The sequence below is a fragment of the Aplidium turbinatum genome, chromosome 5 (assembly GCF_918807975.1).
Source record: "Aplidium turbinatum chromosome 5, kaAplTurb1.1, whole genome shotgun sequence".
In the NCBI taxonomy this organism is placed as follows: domain Eukaryota; kingdom Metazoa; phylum Chordata; class Ascidiacea; order Aplousobranchia; family Polyclinidae; genus Aplidium; species Aplidium turbinatum.
In genome coordinates, this window is record NC_137476.1 from 6020390 (window position 1) to 6044559 (window position 24170).

General features: G+C 37.1%; 1 protein-coding gene across 1 annotated transcript in view; it reads left to right on the top strand.

The window, feature by feature from the left end:
* LOC145770878 (receptor-type tyrosine-protein phosphatase epsilon-like) overlaps positions 1-21422 on the top strand; it is a 29325-nt gene extending 7903 nt beyond the window's left edge. The window contains exons 10-24 of the mRNA XM_082582621.1: positions 7263-7420; positions 8230-8326; positions 8713-8792; positions 9171-9305; positions 9737-9877; positions 12594-12742; positions 13635-13770; positions 14234-14340; positions 15042-15154; positions 15802-15878; positions 16377-16511; positions 17304-17447; positions 18405-18544; positions 20822-20957; positions 21324-21422. Of these exons, the coding sequence (XP_082438747.1) occupies positions 7263-7420; positions 8230-8326; positions 8713-8792; positions 9171-9305; positions 9737-9877; positions 12594-12742; positions 13635-13770; positions 14234-14340; positions 15042-15154; positions 15802-15878; positions 16377-16511; positions 17304-17447; positions 18405-18544; positions 20822-20957; positions 21324-21398 (1823 nt within the window). The 3' untranslated portion in view covers positions 21399-21422. The remainder of the gene's footprint in view (positions 1-7262; positions 7421-8229; positions 8327-8712; positions 8793-9170; positions 9306-9736; positions 9878-12593; positions 12743-13634; positions 13771-14233; positions 14341-15041; positions 15155-15801; positions 15879-16376; positions 16512-17303; positions 17448-18404; positions 18545-20821; positions 20958-21323) is intronic.
* Positions 21423-24170: the final 2748 nt, after the last annotated feature.

Below are 24170 nucleotides of genomic sequence, written 5' to 3' on the forward strand. Positions count from 1 at the left end.
CTACTCGTATGTTTTTATGCCATATGATTTCGTTGTTTGCAATTGTGAATAGAAAACTATGTTTTCGCACTTGAGTAAAATATCGTCAAGACTAATAAAAAAACTGTCTACACAGTTGTTTTTATCATATTTATTGTACAGTTAAACGAAAGTAGCATGTCGTCACAACTACAATGAGCATTTATACTTTGATTTGTTTCATTTTGCATCCCATAATGTGCTGGGATGACTTAGGCCATTTTCCGAATGCACAGACATGACTTAGGCCATTTGATATTTTGAGTTTATCAATATGAGTTTTCTAACGGTGACATAATAACAGTAATAATACGACTAGATTTAACAGGAAAAGCCCTAATAACAATTCCAATCTTACGATAGGAGTTGTATTTCATGCTTGACTGCATATTTCACCCAAAAACAGTTCAGAGTTGGAAAGACAAGCTGAATAAATTATATCAGTAATGAGGCAAATTATCAAAAAGGAGTGGCACCCTGTTGGCATATTATGTTTCATAGATTGGAGATCATTGTATTTCCTCAATTTGATTGGAAGGTGGCTTGAAAAAACAGGAATCCATGTAGTGTCGCCTAAGTTTGTTTGTGACCGCTGTGGCAGATCCTCCCACTGTGCAACCTCACATAATGGGACCTTGTACAATACCTTTCCACTGCTTTCATGATTCAGGTCTCTAAGATCATGAACCGTGGGATCTCCAGCTTTCTTTCCAAGTCTGATACTCAACAAGCATCATCCATCGATTTTCATAAAATCACTGTGTTGCATCCTCTGTACATTGTTGGGATGCGGTCTGATCCTGGCATTCTGGATGATAATTTCGTAATCTCTCGTCGTAAAAATGTCGTTTACCAATTTTCGCTCGATAGTACTCTGCATGCTATCGCACTCCATTTGAGTGTGACCAGCCACGAGGTACTTCTGAGTAATAGTGATGCCATGCTTCCATGCAAGGGCACAGTAGGCACTAGAAACATTAGAGTTTCTATTTTGATATCCACACCCATCACTTCAAATAACTATCTCCTCCAGACCGGGGCTTTCAGAAATTATCCGTTCGAAATGATTAAACTGCAAGAAAGCGAATACTTCACTGCGTAAATCACCTTCTGTTTCATTCCAAATAGAGCAATAAGCATCTTTTTATTGAAGATTGAATAGTGTAAAATTGTGTACCTGCAGCTTGGTTTTATAGTTTGGTTTTTAGCCTACATACTGCTTGCCTAAGTTTTGGGACACAGTACAGCCTGTGAATCCATTGTCCATACGGATTTTACTGTGCTAGCGGACTTTTTGTCTTTCGTCTTCTCATATCAAGCTTCATTCTTCAACTTGATATGGTCATCGTATTGTTCCTTGGTAATTTTACTGTGTTTGAATGAAACACACACGTCGCACTGATCCTTACGTGGTATGAACAGAGCACCCGGCAGCCCGTTCCAACCAGTTCCCCTGAAGCTGCACGTTTCGATCTTATTGGAACGCAGTGGACATGGAGCTGGCCAAGAGTGTGTGCGTAGCCCTCGCTTATGACCACCTTAAACAACCATACAAGCGAATGGCCTTTGTCTCAATTTAGACCTGGACCAAACAAAGCCCAATGGCGAAGATATTACGGGTAACGGGGCAAGCTTGGAAGAGTTGGAAGCCTCCAGCCCGGTTTCACACATTGACGGCGGATCTATGATGATCGTCTCCCACGTCTTTTCCATCATAAGACTGGGCCTCCAAAGCCACATACGACATCACCATCTCACCATCCAAAGCCAAATTCAATTTGAAGACAAACCAATGCTCGGACACGAGCTGGAGCCGACGATGAAGACGGAGAAGCTCTCATCACGAAATACTTCACTAAAATAGGCTGTGCTCAATGATCGTATTCCTGATGATTCAGCAAGCTCTTTGTTTTGCCGATGAAGTTGGATTATGGTAGTTCCAGGCATGGCTAGCTAAAGATACGGCCTGATTTGTCACATTTTGCGGAAATTTCTAGGTTTTGCTAACTTTTTGCGAATATTTAAATAACTTTTTCGAAAAATTGTATTTTTACGCTTTCTTCACTGTTTTCCCCAGACGACACAATAGGTTTTAACATCTTCAGATGTTGAAAAACAAAAAAAAATTGATTTCGAAGATTTTAGTCAGACTGTTAATTTTTCAATAACAGTCGGATTCAGCGTTTTTCAACTTACTTTTTCTCATTTGCTACTGCTTCCCCAAGACAACAAAAAGCTTTTATAGCCTATCATTAGGAGATAGCAAAAAGTAAAACAATCTCAGAAAATGTCAGTCAAACACTAGCAGTAGCTGTAATTAAAATCTGCAAAATGTGACAAATCAGGCCACATCTCCAGGTGGCCATGTTCCAGGGTACAAAAATTTATTCTTTCTGTACCTTGTGACCTTTCTACAGTAATGAGAATCTACAGTATGCAAGTCATTGAGAAATTTCGCCAAAAAGTGATTTTCCTCTTTTCCTATTTTAGCACATTTACCTACACATAAAAGTCAATTTAAACGTTTTGAAATCTATATTTTCCTTCTCCCATCAGTTAAACTCAAGAATGACGGCGAAGAACCAGCAATGAGTTTATAGAGTTGCTAAGTGTGATATTAAGCTGAGAATTAATTAAGTATCCAACAATGGCTTTCTACAAAAACCTGCCATGAGTGCAAGAAAACTTCGAGAAACGGTGCATTGAGAAGATCTGACCTGTATCCAGGGCCGGATTTCAGCTGGAACGGTCCGGAACGCAGCTCCGGAAGCTCGATCAAAAAGTTGACTTGTCCGGAACGGCGACCCGGAAGCTCAAATATTTTATGCTTTTATTAATAATATTATGCTTTGCCCTACTCAGAGTAGAGTTAATTTGATCCGTTATTGTGCAACCTTGAGGCAGCTCGACTAACCTAACGCCACACCCTGACGTTTGCACTCCGATATTTTATTAAGTCACAATGAGTTTTTCCCTGTACGCTTCCACTTTTATTAGGCTACCGTCTACCAATAGTGACTGTTTTCCGCTGCTTAGCACCACTCTTAGTAGGCCTATTCCTTGCCCTATTCAGAGTAGCCGTGTATGTCGGAACAGTCGTGGTACCAACTGGAAAGAGTAACAATAAAAACAGTCTTATCCGCGACCTATTGGTCAAGATCCCCACAGAAGTAGGCTACACCGTGGACGTTCAGTGCCGTCAAAGTCTTGAACATTAGATAGAACAAAATCTTTGAGCCATGACCAGTGTCCAAAGTTTTCCGACTTGGCTTTGGCTTCTTATAAAATTTTCAATGCTGGACGGCTAAGTGTTTCAACTACTTGACCAGAAAACACAGTAGGCCTAATAACCAGGGGCGCCGGAAGCGGGGGGCAGGGGGTTGAATGCCCCCCCTGCCCTCACTTTTGCTGTGGATGGAGGGGCAGGGAGGCAATGGTGCCTTTTTAAGGTCATGTAAGCTACTGCACATTTTGCAATATAACAATTTCTGCTATTCGCTTTTAGCCTAATTATAATCTTTTATATTTGCCTCAAAATAATATTCAAAGCACAAAATTCTGCAACACAGTAGGTTACATCATTATAACTATTCTAACATAGCATGATGCCCTATTTTTGTATACCGGACACTTGTATCATTACTCGATAATGAGCTGATAGATGAGCATTATCGCGATATTTTATCTTAAAACATAAAAAAAATTGGCCTTTCAGCAACAAAAGTGTCCTTTTTTCATAATCCTGTCCCCCCCCAGTCAAAAATCGTTCCGGCCCCCCTCCTAATAACACACGGAGAAAACGAAAACTGAACGCGAAGCTGTGAGGGGACTTCGTGAATAAATAACTACGAAAAAAGATCCTAGAGTCTTCAAAATTTGATAATGTCACTAAAATCCATTTCAATTTCATCGAGCGAGTGTGAGCGCGGATTTTCACAAATGAACCTCATACTGACACAGGGGCGAGTATGGGGCGCCGGGGCACTTTTAGATCGGGGGGCCCTTGAAAAAATTTTTTGCGTCGAGAGGGCGAAAAACTTTGCAAGGATGTAGGCATAACTTGCAAGTCACCCACACCGTTGCTAATGCCTTTACGCCAAGCTCAGTTAATTCCCACATTGTGATTAAAAATTAACCTTGACAGAAAAAGGAGGCATTTTGCAGAAACTTCAAAGGCTGAGAGAAATTAAGAAAAACAGCACAAAATTACATTTTTCCACGTCGGGAGGCCCTTCAAAAAGGGGACCCGGGGTAACTGCACCCTCTGTCCCCCTTTAAATCCGGGCCTATACTGACATTTGCCAGTGCTTCTCTACACGCTGTAACTGTTTCAAGTTTACTCTTTATACGAATGGTCGGTCCTCCACTGAGAACGTTTTCACCAGCAAAGTAGGCCTATGTTGGATCTTGGTTGCGCCAGGGACGTAACTCGGCAATTGAGACCCGAAGTCGCCAAGGGTCTTATGGTATTGAATCGCCTACGATGAATGTCTTGAAATATTGTGGAACTTGTTGTAATTTTTGTCATATTGTTTCACTAAAATACGAATATTTGCATTGAACATCGTTACATCATCTATAGCCTACATAAACTATGATACTTACTTTAGCAACGTTTCAAACACATACATTAACCCTCTGTCTACCGAAAAAAATATATGCAAGTTTTACCGTTGGGATCCATTGGACCCCAAATTTCAAAGTACTTGTTTTGGACAAAAAAATCAGCTCCGATGATGAAATTAAAGCTCAATAGGAAAGGACGTAACAGATTACAAAAATCATAACTTATAAACACTGTAGAAAAACCAAAAATACTCGAAATTTAACAAACAAGTCATACAGTAGCCCATGCACAACCATCCTGATACGGAATTGGTCTATTCTTGAGCAATGGTCAAACTATTGGGAGATTTGGCTAAAAAACTCATATTAGGCCTACATATTAGTTCACAAGAAATATTGTGACTTTATATATTATCGCATTCATTGCAAATGAATTGTGAATGTTCTTGGCAAACGTTGAGTTTGCAAGTAGTAGGCTACAGAATTGTCTGCATTTTTGGTCTTTGTGTCTTTCGCAAAGATAGCATCTATAGCCTTCTTTGATTTTACCGCCTGATCTTCAACAGCTGTTACTTTTATTTGTTGCGGATTTAGATGTTTTGTTGATATTGAAGTCGAAGCTGGTAATCCAGCAAGCTCTTTTCCTAATTGAATCTACAAATTTCTTCTCTTTCATGCATGCATGCTTCAATGTTGTGCTGCTATTTTCGCCTTGCAATTGATGCCATATCACAAAAGTATTGACAGCAGTGACATCGATCATATTGTAAAATAAAGCTATCGGCCATCTTCTCATCATTTTTTTGGAAGTGTATTTCCTAACCATTCTGTGAATAGTGTCGACTCCTCTTTTAGTGCTGTTGTAATACAAGATTACTTCGAATGCAGCAGGCTTGGGGTCCGTTGGACCCCACGGTACAAGATGCTATTTTTTTTTTTTATGCTACCAAGTTTTGATTGAGATCATTAATTAATTTATTGTCCTAAAGATCAAGCAAAGCTGTGAGAATTCAAGGTATATCAATATCGCATCTGCTATATGTCCTGAGAAATCGCAGAGCGAAATTAGTTTTGGGAGCCATTGGACCCCACGGTAGACAGAGGGTTAAGTATGTTGTTTCCAGTGATGTAAGCGCATACAAAAAATATTGATGCCTTCAGCGTAAACGCAAACGTTCGAAAAACCATACGCCGTATGCGTGAACGTAACTTGTAAAAAAAGTTGGCGGCGTCATCGTCAGCGCATACACTAGCGTAAACTAATTTTGTTTGCTAGGTGCCAAACATTCACACGGTATAAACCACTCGAAACAAACAAGTTTTATTTTGAATTTCACGAAGATACACAAGCATCTGAAAGTGTTCATGTGACCTTTTGCTGTGTTTTGGTTCCAATATGTCTTTGCCCATTGAAAACATTCTTTCAACTGCAGCGCTGGAAGGTATTGGCGCGTTGTAGCGAAAAAAAGACAATAAAAAGTATGCGTTGACGCTATGCACTAAAAAACCGCGAAAACTTTACGGCGTAGCCTCAAGCGCAAACTATCCAAAAAAATGTGGTCGCAAGCGTTAGCGTAAACAAAAAGTCTACGCTGCAAGTCTGCAGCGTAGAATTTGCGGCGTATACATACATCTCTGGTTGTTTCAAATTCATATAAGGGCATATTTCTCAATTTCTTCTATGGCACCTAGCACATTTGGAAAGTAAAAAGCAAACGTTCCGGAAGCTAATCTTCTGGAAATCCACCACTGCCTGTATCACAGTGTGAGGTGATAAGTCGCGCTACCAGAGTGCTAAAAAAATGAAGCTTCTCAAAGGAACAGAAAAAAACAGATTGATTTAAGTAGGGTACCAGTAGTTACTTGGACATGGCCAAGATTACGATACATAGAATAAAAAAAAACATAATTATTTTGTGCTAAATTAATCGTCTAGACTTGTGATAGAAGCTCTATTTCTGTACAGTTTAGATAGTCGTCTTCTGACCATCTGCTCTGTTGGAGGAAAGCTTTATTTCCAGCAAACGATTAAAAAGATTTGTAAAATGGCCTAAGTCGTCATGCGTTTGAGTTAGGCCATTTGACATTTTTACAAAAATACCACTTTCTCGTTAACGTATACAGTAGGTCTTAGAAAATTATGTGGCAGGTGCGCTACATTTTAGGGACCTACAAAACACTAATATCTCAATTTCGTCAAAAAGTGAGTTACGCCATTATTTTATTAGTCTGACGATATGGTTTTAGATTTTTAGATGTTCTGAGGAAAAAAAGAAAACAGTCTAAAGAGAGACGCAAAGGAAAAGGAGTCTTAACACTCGATTAGTCAAACAATTAAACAAAAATTTATCGCTTAACCGCTGACGTTGCGATTCTGCAACGCCTCAATAAACAAATAAATAATTTTTATTTTTTTTTACTAATTATGGAAACTGGAAGGGTGCTACTAACATATCAGAAAAAAAAATTAACTTCTAGAAATAGGTGGGGCGTTTAATGGGTTAAAGAATCATCACAATTAGGTTTTACACAAGCTTTTTTGTGTGAAGAATCAACACAATTAAAGTAATTACACACAGAGTTGCTGCCCTTAGTATGTTGCATGGTTCAAAAGCTTTGGATATGTTTAAGTTAGTTTACGCTCTACAAGCTTAACGACAATAACACTTTCGTTTAAGATTCTGGGACAGACGTTACATTAGATGGAATATACGAAAACTTTCAAAGTCCGACCTCAAACCCAGGAAGTGATGCGGAAATTTTGCTGGAAAATTTTCACACTACTTATCTTCGCTTGGTGGATGCTGGCAGCACAGTACTGAAGGATCAGTTTTTGGTGAGTTTTGGTTTTATTGCACTCGACCTCCTCATATTCATCTTCTTTAAAACCCACTGAATTCATCCATTTTTATTTCGAATCTACGTTTTTTCACTTTTCTGTAATTGGACCATTCATTATGGGTTAAAGTGTTTTTATCTTGCAAAAGATGATGTGTAACACAGTTTATTGAAGGCCGTTCAAGATGATCCAAATGGTGTGTAACAACTTTTTACTACGTGTTAGCTTTCAGAAAAAACATTTTAACCCAAACATTAAAGGAAAGTAATGCGTTTGTAGATGAACATCATTCCGTAAACTTAGTGTGCATTAATCACCTATATTTGATATAGTCTGCTTTTGTTCTACTGTTTTATGTTAAATATTTAAAATTTATCTCTGAATGTTTCTATCGTTTATGTTATATACTTATTGCATTTTTCATTAAGTTTTGTCGTATAATAACGAAACACCATCACCACTGAACAAAACTATTTTACAGTAATATGTATAGTATTATATTTTTCTAAAATTACATAAAAGTAAATACTGTCATTATTGTAATATAATGTTTTCAAAGGCTAATCGGGGATTGCTGAATTAATCCCGTATTTTATTTACTGTTTTAAAACAATAAAAATGAATAATTATAACCGTCAACGTGTAATTGCAATTATAATGGATTACATTAAAATTAAAATTAATTGTAATGTATAGTAGTATAGATGCAGAATAAACAAGTAATCATTTGTAAACCATTAGGCTACATTTCCAAACGTTTCACCTCAACCGTGAACTAGCTGCATTAGCAAGTGTTTGTTTTCAAGGCAATAAAGGCATTGTCAGCACAACTAAAACTGCCAAATAAATTCGCTGCTTTGGACCAACACAAGAAGCTAAACAGATACAAGAACATCTTGCCATGTACGTAATTAAAACTTTTGAATTACCCTCCAATTGTGCATACGTATCACAAATAGCAATAAATTTAATACTTTGCATAAGATATTCATCTTAGTTTTTGAGCCATTGCAATTTCATATTATTTTGATTCTTACATAATGTTTTAATTATTTTTTTTACAAAGCTCTTTTTAAAGTTCTGATTTAAAAAAAGCCAACACAAGATATAAAATCCAATGGCAATGTTACCCATTTTTTCAATTAGATTTCAATGATTACGATTTCCTCTTTAGTTTGTTAGAGCCGAGTGTTAAGGATTGCAAAGTAAATTAAGTTCATTGTAATACTTCATTGACATACATAGTGCATTTAAAAGGTTCATTAAAACATACAATTATTTTGTTCCAGTTGATCATACCATAGTGAATCTGGAAAGTGGACAAGGAAATACCAACGGACTCTCATACATCAACGCATCGCATATTCAAGTGAGCTGCTGAATAATGGACTTTAGACACTGTTTGATCACATATACTCAATAAAGCTATTCTGAAAATTATTGTAGTAGTTTTTCTGAAACAATTTACACAACTACTGCGCAGTATGTTAAAACAAATAAAATTAAATTTATCGTCAGTTAATGTGCGTTATACCATATATCAATTCAGTGAAATTAGATGGGTTGTAGCAAAATAAAGCAAAGTGCCCAAAATTTATTATTAGGTTTAGATTGTTTTTAAATTGAAACTGTGGTTTGATTTGATCTCCACAAAAACGTGTTCTCAAGTGTTTGACTAAGGTATTTAAAACTGGAATACTTTAATCTGTAATAAGTTTGATAAAGCAATACTATGCTTTGATTACAGAGCGATTGCTCTCCTAATCGCTTCATAGCAACACAAGGACCACTCAAGGATACAATTGAAGCTTTCTGGGTCATGATATGGCAGAAAAAATGCCAAGTCATCGTAATGTTGGCTCAGGTTGTTGAAAACGGGAAGGTGCGTATATCAAGTTGAATGTGTGCTGTTTATTCATGCAGGAGTAAGTAGGGTAGTAGTCCAGTTTTAATCTAGTGATGTCCCTGTTATCGAGGGTGGCCGGATCCATATTTATTTTCAAAATGAAACGGTTGGTGTCACGTCTTCCTATCTGCTATCAATTGTGCTATAAAATACAAAATAAAACAATGGATGACTCAAAAGTAACAACTAGGTGAGATATTGTGAAGCAATCTAGGTGAGAGCCTATTTTATTTATATTTAAATAATAGTCTCTTGATGCCCTTTTTGTCGCAAATATTGCAGTCGTCCACCACATTACGTAATGTTGCGGAGACAAATTTTATTGAGGCGCAAAGCTAATAACCTAGATTGTAAAGTTTACCCACATAAGTGCGCCAACTGTTTATTCACTTTTGTATGTTTTTCAGAAAAAATGCGAAAAGTATTGGCCGGATAAAGATTCCACTATGGAAACTGATGACTTCACAATAGTTCCTGTGGAGGAAGTTGTAAAAGGATGCTACATCATCAGAACAGTCCAAATGACTTTGAAAAATGATGAAACAAAGGTTTGAAGAATTTTAAATTTAAGATGTACAGTATTCAAAAGGTTTAATGAAGTCTTTTGGTTACTTAGAGATTCTTTGTCCATAAACTGAAAACAATTTTATAAACGTCTGTTAAGTTAACGAGAAACAGAAAAGACCAAATCAAAAATAAAACGATAACTGTCGTCATCGTCAGCCTGAAAGCATCGGGAGCCGATGGTATATCCTTTTTCAACTCCAGATTCGCAAAGTTTCCGGACTATGCTGGAAGGCTATTAACAGCAGCCAGCCTTTTGTTTCATCATCCAAGACACGCACCCCTTCCACTCTATTAAGTGGCTTAAAAGTGGTACTATCGTTAATGATTTTGTCTGCGATCTGACCCTCTGCACCGCATTCACAAGAGGAGGAAGGGGCTATTCCCCATTGGTGCACGGTTGAGCGGAAAAGTCCAACGACCGTACGGAGATGGTTGAGACGTACCCACACCTGTTTCTGCAGGTTAGGCCGTTAGAACGGGTGTCGGCATCGGGGATGAACGAGTCGAGTCTGGTAGTGTTTGGCTTCCATTCAGCATTCCATTTATTTTCCACTGGATTAGTCGAAGAGATGTTTTTTATATCAGTTTTGTTGATCAGGAGTTGAACGGATGCAACAAATGAGTGTATTAATTTCAATCAATAAGGGTGCTCGTTCAAGGAGCAGATATCTTGTTGTGGATAAGATGGTTAGGTTCCAATGCCCGTCGACCGAGAGACAGAGTGGCTTCTTCGCGACGAAGGTCAACAGGTTGGATGGCAGAAAGAAAGAGAAGATTGCCCAATGATTTGGGATGCAGGCATCCGGTCACCATGCGCAGAGAGCTGTTGATATCAGTGTCGATGTTATGGCAGTGAGCACTGCGGCACCAAACAGGCGCACAGTACTCTGCTGAGGAATAAACAAAGGCTGGAGCTGCTATACGCAAATTGTCAGCTCTCGCACCCCAGCTGGAGACTACCAGGCGCTTTAACACAGCGCGTGATGAAAGTTTGTTGCGCGGTTGCACAAAATGGTGGCAGCACGTGAGCGATCTGTCTAATATCACCCCGAAGTATTTTGGTTTGCGACAGAAGAACAGAGATGTTCCGATGTACTTAAAAGTCAACTCACGATTGGGTTCTCGATGGTGTAGATGTAAAGCTGCTGCCATGGTTTTGGTTTCGCTGGGTTTCAGTCGTCATTTCTGGAGATAAGCTGAGAAGGTTTTGTGTCCTGGCTCAGTGTGTCTTCAAGGTTTTCCCACGACTTTGTGGAGTGGAGCATTGTCAGGTCATCTGTGTTATGTTGTGTATTTATTCTTTATTGATTGCAATCGGCTTTTTTGAAGTTCCATCGCTTCGCTGATAAACTCTGGATGGGGTCACAAGTTTTGGGGCGATAATGAGGGGTAGACTGCGATAGGACCGTGGGAACTTCTGACGCACACTCCCGTCCGGAAGAGAGATGTCAACACTCGCATAAGCCAAGTCAGGGTTTGTCCCTGTTTCCCAACCACCAGAGTGAAAACTGGCTGGTTCTTTTGGATTGAATAGGAGGCAAGATGATTTGTAAAAGCCCAGTCAGCCAGCAATTCTCCGTCACTGCTTGTGTTGTTGTAGCCCCAGTCGATGTGCTAGCCGTTGGAATTGGCAGAGTAGAGATTGGAGGAGGCGAACGTTGAAAGGGATGATGGTATCATTCACGAGGGTGGGGGCTTGTACATATTAACGATGTTGTAGTGTTAGATACGTATGCACACGTATTCAATCTCAGCATCCGTTGAAGATTGATCGACAAAGGTCCACATCAGGTTCTCATGCACAAACGTGGAATGCCATGCTTCCTGCTTAAGATAGACCCGGCCAGCACGTAGTTGGAAATAGTTAGCCTATCTGCAGAGTTGCAGTGGGTGTCTTGAAGGAGAATGACGAGTGCCAAGTTGGTAAGGGCAAGCTGCTCCACAACTTTGGTCTTGCTTGTTGTGTAACCTTTTATGTTGAGCTGCAGGATGGTGGGGTGTCTGAACTTGTTCATTGCCCCCTGCAGCTTTGCCGTCCGGATGGAGGCTCGTGGTTGATAAGTTTCTTTTGGCATCAGCTTGGATGTAAATGGTACTCACAAGATGGGGCAAGAAGAGCCACTTGTCGTCCATTTCACAGTAGATGTAAATATTATATTGATCAAGTCGTATCGTCATTTATTTTTATTTTTTACCAATCGCGTTTCGAGAAAAAATCGTGCCAGACACAATACAATAAGTATACGATAGAGTAAACATAAAAAATTGCAAAATTTTGAAGTAGGTAAAGTGCGCTTGGATCATTGTATGCAAATGCCCGCAGAAAACTCAGAAACACATTATTTATAATCTTTGATGGATATTTTACATTTATCATAACTTTCTGATTAAACAATTAGGCTATATTTCCATTGTCCTATTTAGTGTTTGGTAGATAATTTTGATAAAATGAAGGTAAGGAAGCAATTTTCGTGCCTATACCTTTAGGCAAGACTCTAGGTTTTCTGCATGAGGCGCAACCGCATGCCCTTGAGCGGTTGTTGAACCAGCGCTCTTTTGAGCATCTGAAGCAAGGAAACAATCCCAGCATGTTTTTTTAATTAGCTTAAATTGATTTATATCAATTGACTCCTTACCAATTGTAACATTTCTGATGGTCAAAAAAATAGTTAATCACATAACATTTATCTTAAAAAGGACGAGCGACTGATCGTCACACAGTTCCAGTACACGGAATGGCCTGACCATGGTGTTCCCATGACGACAACTGGAATTATACGACTCCATAGCGACGTCTTGAGGAGAAACGAAAACGTCAATGGTGGTGTAATTGTTGTCCATTGCAGGTACTGTGAGTCACTTCTTTTTTTTGTGAGTGCTAGTACAGCACAGTTTATGTGTGATGTTTCATTCTTTAGTATTTTCTGGATTCCACCCTGTTATGTTTGTTCGTTTATCAACATTTATACGAACAACTGAAGTTGTGTAAATGTCTCAATAACCGTAAAAGATTCAGCACAAGCCCGTGCAAGTGCAAAGCAGTTTTGCTTTCTTACAGTTGTCTTGTAAAAATGTTGTCTTAAACAAAAAAATTGTTTTATGAAAATCACTCTCTGCAAATGAATACAAGCAACAACACTCTCCGATTAATTTGGTTCTTAAAACAGTTATAGAAAAACTTTCTTGGCAGTAGTTCAATACACATTTCTGACGGGGCGTCACGCACCTGCGTTCCAGCTGCGTATTTGCAATCTGCAGATCACTGCAGAAGTTGAGATTCTTTAACCAATCAGAAAGCAACATTTAAATCAGCTGATTGCACTCATTAAGTAATATAAGTGAACATTTCGGCGTCAGTGACGTTGTCCAGCGGTTTGATGGTTAGGGAAGTCGTCTTTTCGATGACGTGGGTTTGATTCCAACCATTGCCATTCCTCTGTTTTTCTGAAACTAATATAGTTCAAAAAAAGCATCAACTCTCTGGCTGAGTGCGAGAAGGTTTACAATGACTGCAGTCAGCTAATAGTTCATAGAGAAAATTGTCCTATGGTCACAATTCTCTAGTTCTTGCACGTAAAGAGCAGGACTCATCTGCCAAACTTACTGTCTCCCAGTTTAATGTGTTTAAAACATTTATTTTATAATTAATTCCCAATTTTTTGACAAAAAAAACAGAATCTAAGGCAGTGTGCTTACTGTGCTAGAAAAAAAGAATTATTCATCCATTATTCTTTTTAGCGCCGGGGTAGGACGAACTGGAACGTTCATTGGAATGGATTATCTCATTCGAGAAATGAAGTCTGGCTACTCCATAAATGTTTTCGAAACTGTAAAAAGCATGAGGCAAAACCGTTGCGACATGGTGCAGACAAATGTAATTACATTTTTGAGTGATTGTATTTCTTTAGAGTACACATGTATCTCATGTCCTGTGAAAAGTATAATTGCGCAAGTTAAGGTGGTAAGGTCATGACAATTTTTGTTCCTACACACAAATATAATGACACGAAACATTGTAATACTATGTTTATTCGCTTCTGACTCCTTCTGATTGTATACTGTACAATTCCTTACTAATAAGCGGAAACACATACTACTTACGTATTTGATATTTAGAGAGCAACACATGTGGTCAGACAATAAATAAAAATAAGAAATTTAATATAGCCTAATTTTCACCTGACCAATTGAGAAAATTTTTAATAAACATGTCTCCACCAAAATAATTATACGCACTACAATATGCTACGTGCTACACATTTTGCTAGTAAAAATGTCTCAGTCTAAGCGTATTATTTTCAAAATTTTGTCTATTCTTTCTGTTTCGTTATTTGTAGGATCAGTACGTATTTCTCCACAAAGTTGCAGCAGAAATTTATTTACTTGGAGAAACAGATTACAGCACTGCAGAATTCAACGATATTTCAAACAACATTGAAGCAACGTAAGTGTTTATAGCTTGGGTATGCAAATTATTGATTGATTGACATTTATTTTGTTGCCAGCACCGTATAAATACACATATTCAGCAAAGTCAGATAAAACAAACGATAACGTAGTATGTATGAATACTGCAACCGGTGGCTGCAAAGTGACCTGGAAGGTCTTCTAGTCGCGCAGCCACCCTCAACAAAAGAAAAGGTAACAAATCAAATAAACAAATAAAATTAAAATGTTTAATCGTTTGAAACTTATAAATTGCTATTAAACTACTGTAAGTAAGAAATTGCTTTAATGCTTCAAAGTCATTTCATGAAAACTGAGATTATATTTCTGACAATATATGGGATTAGCTGTGCGATACTGATGAGCCGAGCCTCATCGGAGAAACACTGGTGTATATACAGTAGCTTTAAACTTTTTCTACATTTGGCTGCCGAAAAAAATACAGTTGATTGGAAGTCCAAATGGCACCGTGATGGTTAAAGAATCGCAAATTGCTCGCTGTTTTTACGATTACAGCTTTGTGCTGACTGCCAGGAAGGACACTTCTTTTTACAAAATATATGGATTGTTGCTTTGTTATATTAGGTTACATGTATTTTATAAGCATCTGTAGTACCGATATCTTCTATTGTATGTATTTGTGCTATGTTGTATTTGAAGGCATCATTAATTTTATATTTCCAAAAACACAAATTTTAGAATTGTTGAACAATTTGCTACGTTGGATTGCATTCCGCCACTAAAAACAAAACGGAACTTTGGAACTCAAGATTGTTACGAAGATCAAAATCGAACGGAAATGAATATTCCATGTAGGCTAAGATTTAGAAGTTTGATTCTAATCAGTAGAATATATCCCCGGTAAAGTAGATTTTTGATTAACGGCAATGTTACTCAAAGCGGGAAATAACAAACACCCCCATAGCTTTTGCTGCGGTTTGTGCCAGGAGGATAAAGGTTGAAGCGTACATAAAGGCAAGGAAGCCAATATCTTGGTTGTTTCAAGCATATTTACGTCTTCTAGATGACACAGCTGTGTGATCTTCATAAGTCTTCTTCCAACGTTCTTTCGAAAATCTTTTTTACGCTCTCACTATTTAACCAGGCATTGGATGAAATCATTGAAGCAATGAAAAATGTATTTAATATTAATTTCTGATTTTTAAATTTAAATTTGGTTATTTCTTCTTGCATTTTTCAAATATAATAACTTTTGTTGGCAGTAATTGCTTTTCAAAGCTTCTTGATTCATCCTAAAATAGTTTTAAAATTATTAATATTTCCATATTCATTGCATTGTGTACAATAACCTATCTACTGTTTTAAAATATGTATACTGGGCACTTTTCATGGATAACGAATTTTAAATTGCTCAAATATTAAAAACACATGTACAGTATGATAAAAAGAAATAAACTATTTTATTGATGGTCAGCTCTCAACCTGTTACTTTTTACAGATGACCATGCACGGGTGATTCTCACCACGGAGATTCATGATGAAGATATTCCTTATGTGAACGCTTCCTATGTTGAGGTGGGCTTTAGCTTTTGTGAATCGACTTCATTTGTATTGTTACGTTTTTGTCAAACTTTAATTAGTTTCCTAATTGTGTAAGTTAAATTTAAGATTAATCTAATATGTTTAAGACTGAAAAAAGTTTATGATACTCTTTCTAGCAATAAAATTTTTACTGTCATGATTTCGTTCATTTTTTTGAGCAACTGTAAGGCTACTTACAGTAGCAGAAGAAAACCGCCTAGGCTCAGTATGCTCGTGAGCGCAACTTATGTAAATAGCCTACCACCCTACATGGACTACATGCGAAAGTCACCGGCTTCAGATCCTCACTCGTATTGAACCAGCTTTCTTTTCATTAATGTTTGCAAACGCAATCCCAAAGTAAACTGTGGCTTAAAAAAAATTGTCTATTTTCATTTGAACAATAAGTAGTTTTTGCGTTGCGTGAGGACTATCGTAACCGATATAAGAAAATCTTTGTCTAAAACTGATTTCCTCAAGATTATATCACAGAAATATCTCTGCTTTGAGAAAATGATTGCATCTCAAGGACCAATGCAAAATACAGTCCTGAACTTCTGGAGAGCCGTCGTGGAATGTGACGTAAAGATAATTGTTATGCTTACTCCACTAGAGGAATGTGGCCAGGTACGTAAGCAACTATGTTCAGCAAAAACACATTAAATTAATTTTACAATAGCAATTTGGCTATTGATAGTGCAAGTGCTAGTGAAGCAAAAATTATTACATTTTGATTAAGATCTTTCCGCCATAACCCTGAGCATTACACTTTTAAATACTGAAAAGTTGGGGTCTCAGGATTCATTAAATTATTTAAGATTTAGATTAGCTTCTTTAGTTTTCCAATATGTGCTGGTTGATTTGTTTTAGGAGTTAAATATAAAAAGGCACTTAGTTTTAATAATTTGACTGGCAATTTGCGAATCATAACTACGCACATCCTTAAAGTGAACTTATGTCAATGCAATCTTAATCTTTTGCTAATACTCTTACTGCACTTTGCTAAAAAAAGTATGCTGGAGATATTACATCACATGCCTACGCTATGCGTTTACTTTAATGAGTATATTGTCTCGGTGCGTCAAAAGAAATAGTAAGGATGACATCATATCCCAAACGACTTAATTTGGTATAGCTGCTGTACATCAGCTATGTTGAGTAAGCTATGATGTGCCCACATAGGCTTTAAGAATAAGACATGACGTTTTGTATTTCTCAGATTGTTACTTTGTTGTGTTAAGTTTTTGTTTTTATTGAAGTCCTTGTCCGCAAGTAAGAATAAATATGTCACAAACTTAACTTGTTTTATGAAAAAATAGGCTGCAATAGGAAACTATTATAACAACTCATATAGATAAACAAGCACGACATAAAATCTGTTTTCCTAAAGTTTGTTGTTTATAGTTTTACTGCTTTCAGGAAATGTGCTGTTGTTATTGGCCAACTGGAGTAGTAGGCTCTGAACTGTCTCTGAAAACGTTGAACGTCAAGCTTGTAGAGGAAGTTGAGGCTTGGAATCATTGCATTCTGCGGCGGTTTGATGTGTCGAAAAAGAATGTTACGGTACGTTTCTTTTATTTGCTATCAATATGGCGAGGAGAAAGTCGGTCATTACAGTAATGTATTTTTTTTATTCCTACCACCTGAACAGATTTAATTGACTTCATTCTGACGAAACGAACCCGGAGAAAGTCAGACAAAAAGTATTGCAGCTTCAAACTACGTAAAACTTTCTCCCGGCCATTTTCAAGTCATGTACACTCTCTACCCAGCGTGTAAAAAATTGGATTGGAGCAGTTGCTGGAAAGACGAACAAGAGAAATGAACTGACCACCCTACTCTTGTTAGTGCGAAAAGCTTAATACAACAAAAACCTTATCATATCATTCTTTGATGCTTGGATTTAAGTACAGGGCTCACCTTTACCTTACCACACGCCAACTACTTATAACAATATTTTGCAGTCATTAAATTTTAATTAAAACTGAATATCTTGGTCAATTACTTTATTCCAATCGAGTATAAATAACTCGTATAAAGTATTCCACTTGCATTTTGTAGGTGCTATTTTAACCAATCACAATATTTAAGTTTGATGTCGATTACTTTTCATTTTTGTGTTACTGAAATTTTTCTCAGAATTACAATAACACCAAATATACACAGGGACGACTTGATACTCATATTCCATGACTAGGAAACCGGTTTATAAAAACATGTATTCTACACATTTTTAATCAACTTTTACAAATTTATACATTGTTACATGTAAAACGAAGTAACTTTTAAACGTGTTTCAGAAAAATGTAGGTATCTATATGTTATTTTCAACTAAAAGTGTGACGAAGAAAATCGTTGAAGGGCCAATATGAGCTACTCGTTTGTATGCTCCAATGATTTTTCTTGGTTACCACACAGAGTACCCTTAGTTTTAAAGCTGTTGATTTAATGTGGAAGCTTATACATTTTGACATTAGTTTATCAATCAAATTCAAAGTCTATCTCACTTTTTCTGTTTAGATGAGAGTGACACAGATTCATTACGAAAACTGGTCAAACTTTAACGAGCCACCTAGTGGTGAAGATATTCTCCACGTCATCAATGATGCAAAGATGCTTAGCAGCGATCTGGCTGAAGGAAACATGCTGGTCCACTGCAGGTTAGTTACGTGACATCCATGGTGTGCTTTGACTGCATCACACATTTGATGATCGAAATGGAGTCTTCGTCATAACACCAGCGCCGATGGCACGATAAATCTGGCATGAAAAATATTGTAATTATGAGACTTTCTTTGTCGAAGAAATATTTTTGTTTATAACTTTAACATCATGTTTATGTGTAAAAGAACATTAACTTCTTGGAATATGCTACAGAGCTCACACCAGACCTGGTATGTTAACAAATATTAATAACTATCTAATATTTAATCTAACTGTAACAAAACTTTGAAATCACGTCAACATTTCATGCTCATCTTGTATATTTGCCAGGTAAGCAACAAGCTATTTGTTGGAATAGCAGGTCTGCTAATCTACTGCACATATATTGGCAACCTAGCTCACAACATCAATAATAACACTTTTGTTTAATTTAGTAGTTTCTTTCCGTTGGTCAATTGTTAAAATGTGTAAGAAAATTAAAATGCTACAAATTGAGTTTAGATTTTAGCAGCATCATTGTTGTTTAATTCACAAATGTACAGTAGATTCAAACGACCTGTCTGAGCTTGATGCTGGAGGTTCGATATTCTAGTAGCGGTCTGCACCAGCTTTCGGAACACAATACCCGAGTCATGTGCAGAGATGGGCAAGATCACCAGTATTGGTGATCTTGAAGATCAAGATCAAGATCACCAAGAATAGGTGATCTTGAAGATCAAGATCAAGATCACCAAACTAAGTGATCTTGAAGATCAAGATCAAAATCGTGATCTTGAAGATCAAGATCACTTTCAAGATCAATTTTTGTGTACTTGAAAAAAAAATAAGTTTTTGATCAATGATGTTGCAAAAAATAGTTACTACTGTATAAGCAACTTGGGTAAAGGTGTATAGTTGGTATTGCTAACTTTTACTTTTAAAACTACTCGATCGCTGGCCTAAAAATTGTAATGAGTTAGTGACTGTTGCTATTAGGCCTATCAATTGTTGACAATTGCGATTTCTACAGTTTGCGTAGAATCGCAACGTCACACCCAAGGCCGAGGTTAATTACAGCAGTAGCCTACTGAAAAAGCAATTAGTTTTATGCTTTTTATTTATAATAAATAAATATTAATAAAGTTTGAACTGCATCATTTTTTATCAAATTTTTGTCTGGTTTATGAGGGAGTTTTTATTCGTGTTACTAAGTTGTTTTAACTTTCACTGTATTATGTCAATGTTTATTGCACCATTTACCTATCTGGCAACCTTGATACTGTTGTCTGCTATCAAAAAAGTTCCAGAGGTTTGCGGTCAAACAAACCGCTCCATACTCAGACCCTAAACAAGTCTTGGTCTGGTTGATTTGCTGAAATAAACCACTTTACATGACCAAAGTCCAGATTTTTTAACACCGCCATTCTAGACTTTTGAAACATCTAAAATTGGGTCAAAGAAAGCAAACATTTCTTTAAAATTCACACATGGAAATTGTGAACAAAGTTAAATAATTTTTTATTATACGTGAACATAAAGTACACGAAAGTTGACTTCTTTATTATGACCAACACCGAAAACTTTTTCAATTTTGAAATGGCAACACTGACCAGATTAGTTGGAGATTTTAAATCGTCTTTTGTTCGACACATACCATATTAGCAGTGGCTTAATGTTAGTAGTCGCCACTAACTACTTTGCACAGTACGAGTGTTAAAAAAATGCCTCTATCTAGGAAGTAAACTTAAATTTTAAAGTGATCTTGATCTTATTGTTCTTCAAGATCAAAATCACACAAAAAAAAGTGATCTTAGATCAAGATCAAGATCACCAAAAAAAAAGTGATCTTGAAGATCAAGATCACACCCATCTCTGGTCATGTGTAATACAAACCCAACGAGCTGCAATCAAGAAAGCACTCTCAAGCTGAAGAAAAGAACTTTATGAAACAACGATACACTTACTCTACATCATTTGTTCTTGTGCATGACTAGGGAACTGTGTTCCGAAAGCTAATGAAAACGCTCTTACCACAATGAACTCGCAGCACAGGCTGAAACACATCGCTTCTATCAATATTTATGAAATAAATAAAAATGTTTTCCCAGTCGCATACCAACCAAATTTTGACCACAAAAAATAATACGCCGGCCATTACTTTAATGCGATTTGTCACTTTTCAAACTACTTAACTACATATTGTACGTTTAACCAATCAAATCACTTCAACACATTCATTAGGAACACATTTGGGAAATTATTTTTAATGCTTTTTTGTGATTTGATGCTTTCAGCGACGGCTTGAAGCAGACTGGGGTGTTTTGTGCTTTGTTGAATCTCATCGAGAGATGGAATGTAGAACAGAAGGTCGACGTCTTTCGAGCAGTCAAAGACTTGAGAGACATGAGACCAGGACTTGTTTCTTCTGTGGTGAGTAGACTTGTCGTTTGGAAGCATGAAAATAGTTTATTGCTTAGGTAAAAATCCGTTGTTAGATATAAAGTCCTCTTTTAAACCATGTATTTTTTTCCCGCTTTCAGACATTCACTACCGACTGAAACCCTCTTAGTCTTTCTCATGTATACTGTATATTATTTGCCTAGAATTAGTTTATCAAAATAAATTTGACTTAAAAAAAATTACAATCTCACAACTGTTACCATTCTCGTTAACTGTTCCACTACAAGTATAAATTTGCATTTTGTGATTGAATATTTTACAAAGCATATCTCTCATCAAACCCCAGGTTGAGAAACGCTGATTTGAGCACCAATATATTAAAAACTTTGTTTTCAGGAACTGTATCAGCTTTGCTACACCACAATGAAAGCTCACCTTGCAGCCTTTGACCTTTATGACAACTTTCGATAAAAGAATCCACATGATTTCAAGCTCATCTTAGAAAGAAATTTACAAACAGTTAATGTAAAATGTTGCCTTTTATCACAGCGACGTTAGCCACGAAGAATATTTTTTCTCTATCAAATCTCACTTGGATGTTGCTTCTTGGCACTTGATTGACTTTGTATGCACAATACAAACAGAGGCTCATATTATACAATTATAATCTACTAAACTTTGCTTAGGGACAGTGGAATACCGGGACGACTTACTTTACTGATTTTTCTTGCGAAATGGACAGCTGGAGGGTCACTAAGAAGTTCAAAAATTAGCAGAACTGCACAACGTTTTCTTTGCTTTTAGATAAATTCATTCTCATCAAATGAATTGCTATATTTGGTTAAAGTATTGGGTGCTAGAACATCTGCAGAACCTGACTGCAGCAGTGTGAGGCTACCTACTGTTACCAGTGTTGCGTGAAGTCTACCCCTGCATTCAGGCGCGGATTTATGGGGGGGCCCAGGGGGCCCGGCCCCCCCCCGAAATTTTGTGAGGAATTGTTGAAATAGTATGTTTCCGCATCAAATGGTTTGATATGCTTCTAAACAGCTAATGTTAGTCCCACGGCGGACTTAACTTATCCCGGGGGGGAATAGTTTTTTTGTTATTATGGTTGAAATTATCCATCGATCAGACTCCGTTATTTTCTTTCATATAACATCAAATACATTTTAATAGCAACATTTTTTGGAGTTGAAACCAACGCTGAACCAAATGGGGTCAGTTGAAACAATCTGAAACCTTGAATGGCTCAGTGGCGTAGCCAGGATGGGGGTTGGGGGGTTTCAACCCCCCCCCCCCCTTTTGGCACGCGTGTGGCGTCGTGATATTGAGAATGATGCTTTCAGTCTCGTTGTCTCTAAAACAAAGTTTACTTAACTTTAAACGAAACTGCATTAAAAGAGTGAGTTTTGCCAATACCAAACATTCAAACATCTCAGCCAGGAATTAGCAACAAGAAAACATAGAGACTTAGCTTTATTTCCGAAAAAAACATGATCTTATCCTTTTGCTATTCCACCGGACAGCACCATTTTATAGGAATATTCATACCCACATTTTTGTTGAAAATGCTCTCAGAATGCACCAAATTCAAAGTAAATATTCAAAATTTTCTGGGGAGTCCCGCCAGACCCCCCGCTGCTGGGTGTCGTCTTAGGCGAACACGCCGGTGGGCTTCGCCCGCCTGACATCATAAAAAATTCTTTCAAAATTTCTGGCAACGTCACTGGAATGGCTGTTTTATAGTTTTCAGTCTTCATTATACTTTCAATCAATTACCGTACCGGTATAGGCTATGCCTACAAACATAAAATATATCCAATTGGTCATGGATACTACATGCAGGGTTTTAAACCAGATTTCAAGTTTACTTTGCATGCTTAGCAATTTTTATTGAAGCAAAATTTATTTTTTAAACATTCACAATTGATGAAAATAGCTGTTTTAATGTCTATTTTATATCATATCTAGGCTAAATGTCGTAGTATCATTGTTCATATGTGTTTTATCTTTTTCTTTCTTTTCAATTAATTTTCAAATTTTCTGGCCCCCCCCCCCCCGAAAAAAACTCCTAGATCCGCGCCTGCCTGCATTATCATGACTTGAGTACTATTAGATAAACATGATATCACATATTTCTTACATTTATTTTGGCGATACACACTTTGTACACACGTGAGCAGGTCATATAAACTGCACCTGAGTATGCGACATATGGCAGTAGACCTCAAGGTGGAGTTGCATCAAATTTTGTGATAACATTATGACCCTCCAGTTGTCCACCTTACTTTTGAGTGAGCAATCCCCTACTTCTACCATCCCTAACTTTGCAAAGACAAATTTGTCTGCTGCTGTTATTTGCGTTATCGAAATCAAATCTGTTCATTGTAATTTTTGACAATACGTATCTCATATGGTGAACCATAAATAGTAACAAGGATTCTGCGCAAGAAAAATATTGATCAGTACTGTTATAGGTGTAAATAAATTCTGCTGAACTTTTACTAACTCTCTGAACTGGCGTGATTGCCATTAGTTGGGGATACGGAAGATTTATTGGGTGTTAGTCTTCGTGCACTATAGTAGATCAGGGTTTGAAACTTTTCACTTTTGTTCACCCCTTCGCAAAATTTTAATGGCAAATTTACCATTACCAGATATTAAAAGCCACGGGCGGGTAAAGCCACAAGAACTGATTTGCAGACAAAACTGTTATTAAAGTATTTTGACTATTCATACGGAAGCACGCAAGCTTACTCGTCGAATTTCTATTGAAAAATGCAGATAATTTGTTCTTTTAGACATAAACTGTTCGGTTGGACCAATGATTGTGTTGTAGGCAGTACGTAGGCTGCGTTCAAGCAGCTTCCACTAAATGTTTAGTGAGGCATTCAAAAATGTAAATAACGTTTCATCGGTCCGCACTCCATTATGATTGCAGCAAATGTAAATATTGGAATCTGATGGCAACCTATTGCAATAGCCTGACCTCATTTATTGTATAGTTATCTACAGTACGTTGTATTTTCAATAAAATATTTGGATTTAATGCGTTGTAACTACAGTAGTAGCCTATGTAGCCTACAGTAGATAGATATTTCATATTTTCAACATTTTTATTTTTAAAATACCTGGTAAGGCTAGCAGTACGAATTTATTTGTTGTAGCCAGTATACGGTATTAGGCCTATCCTATACACTGGCTATATGGTGTAAATACACCATTCAACATTGCAGCTCA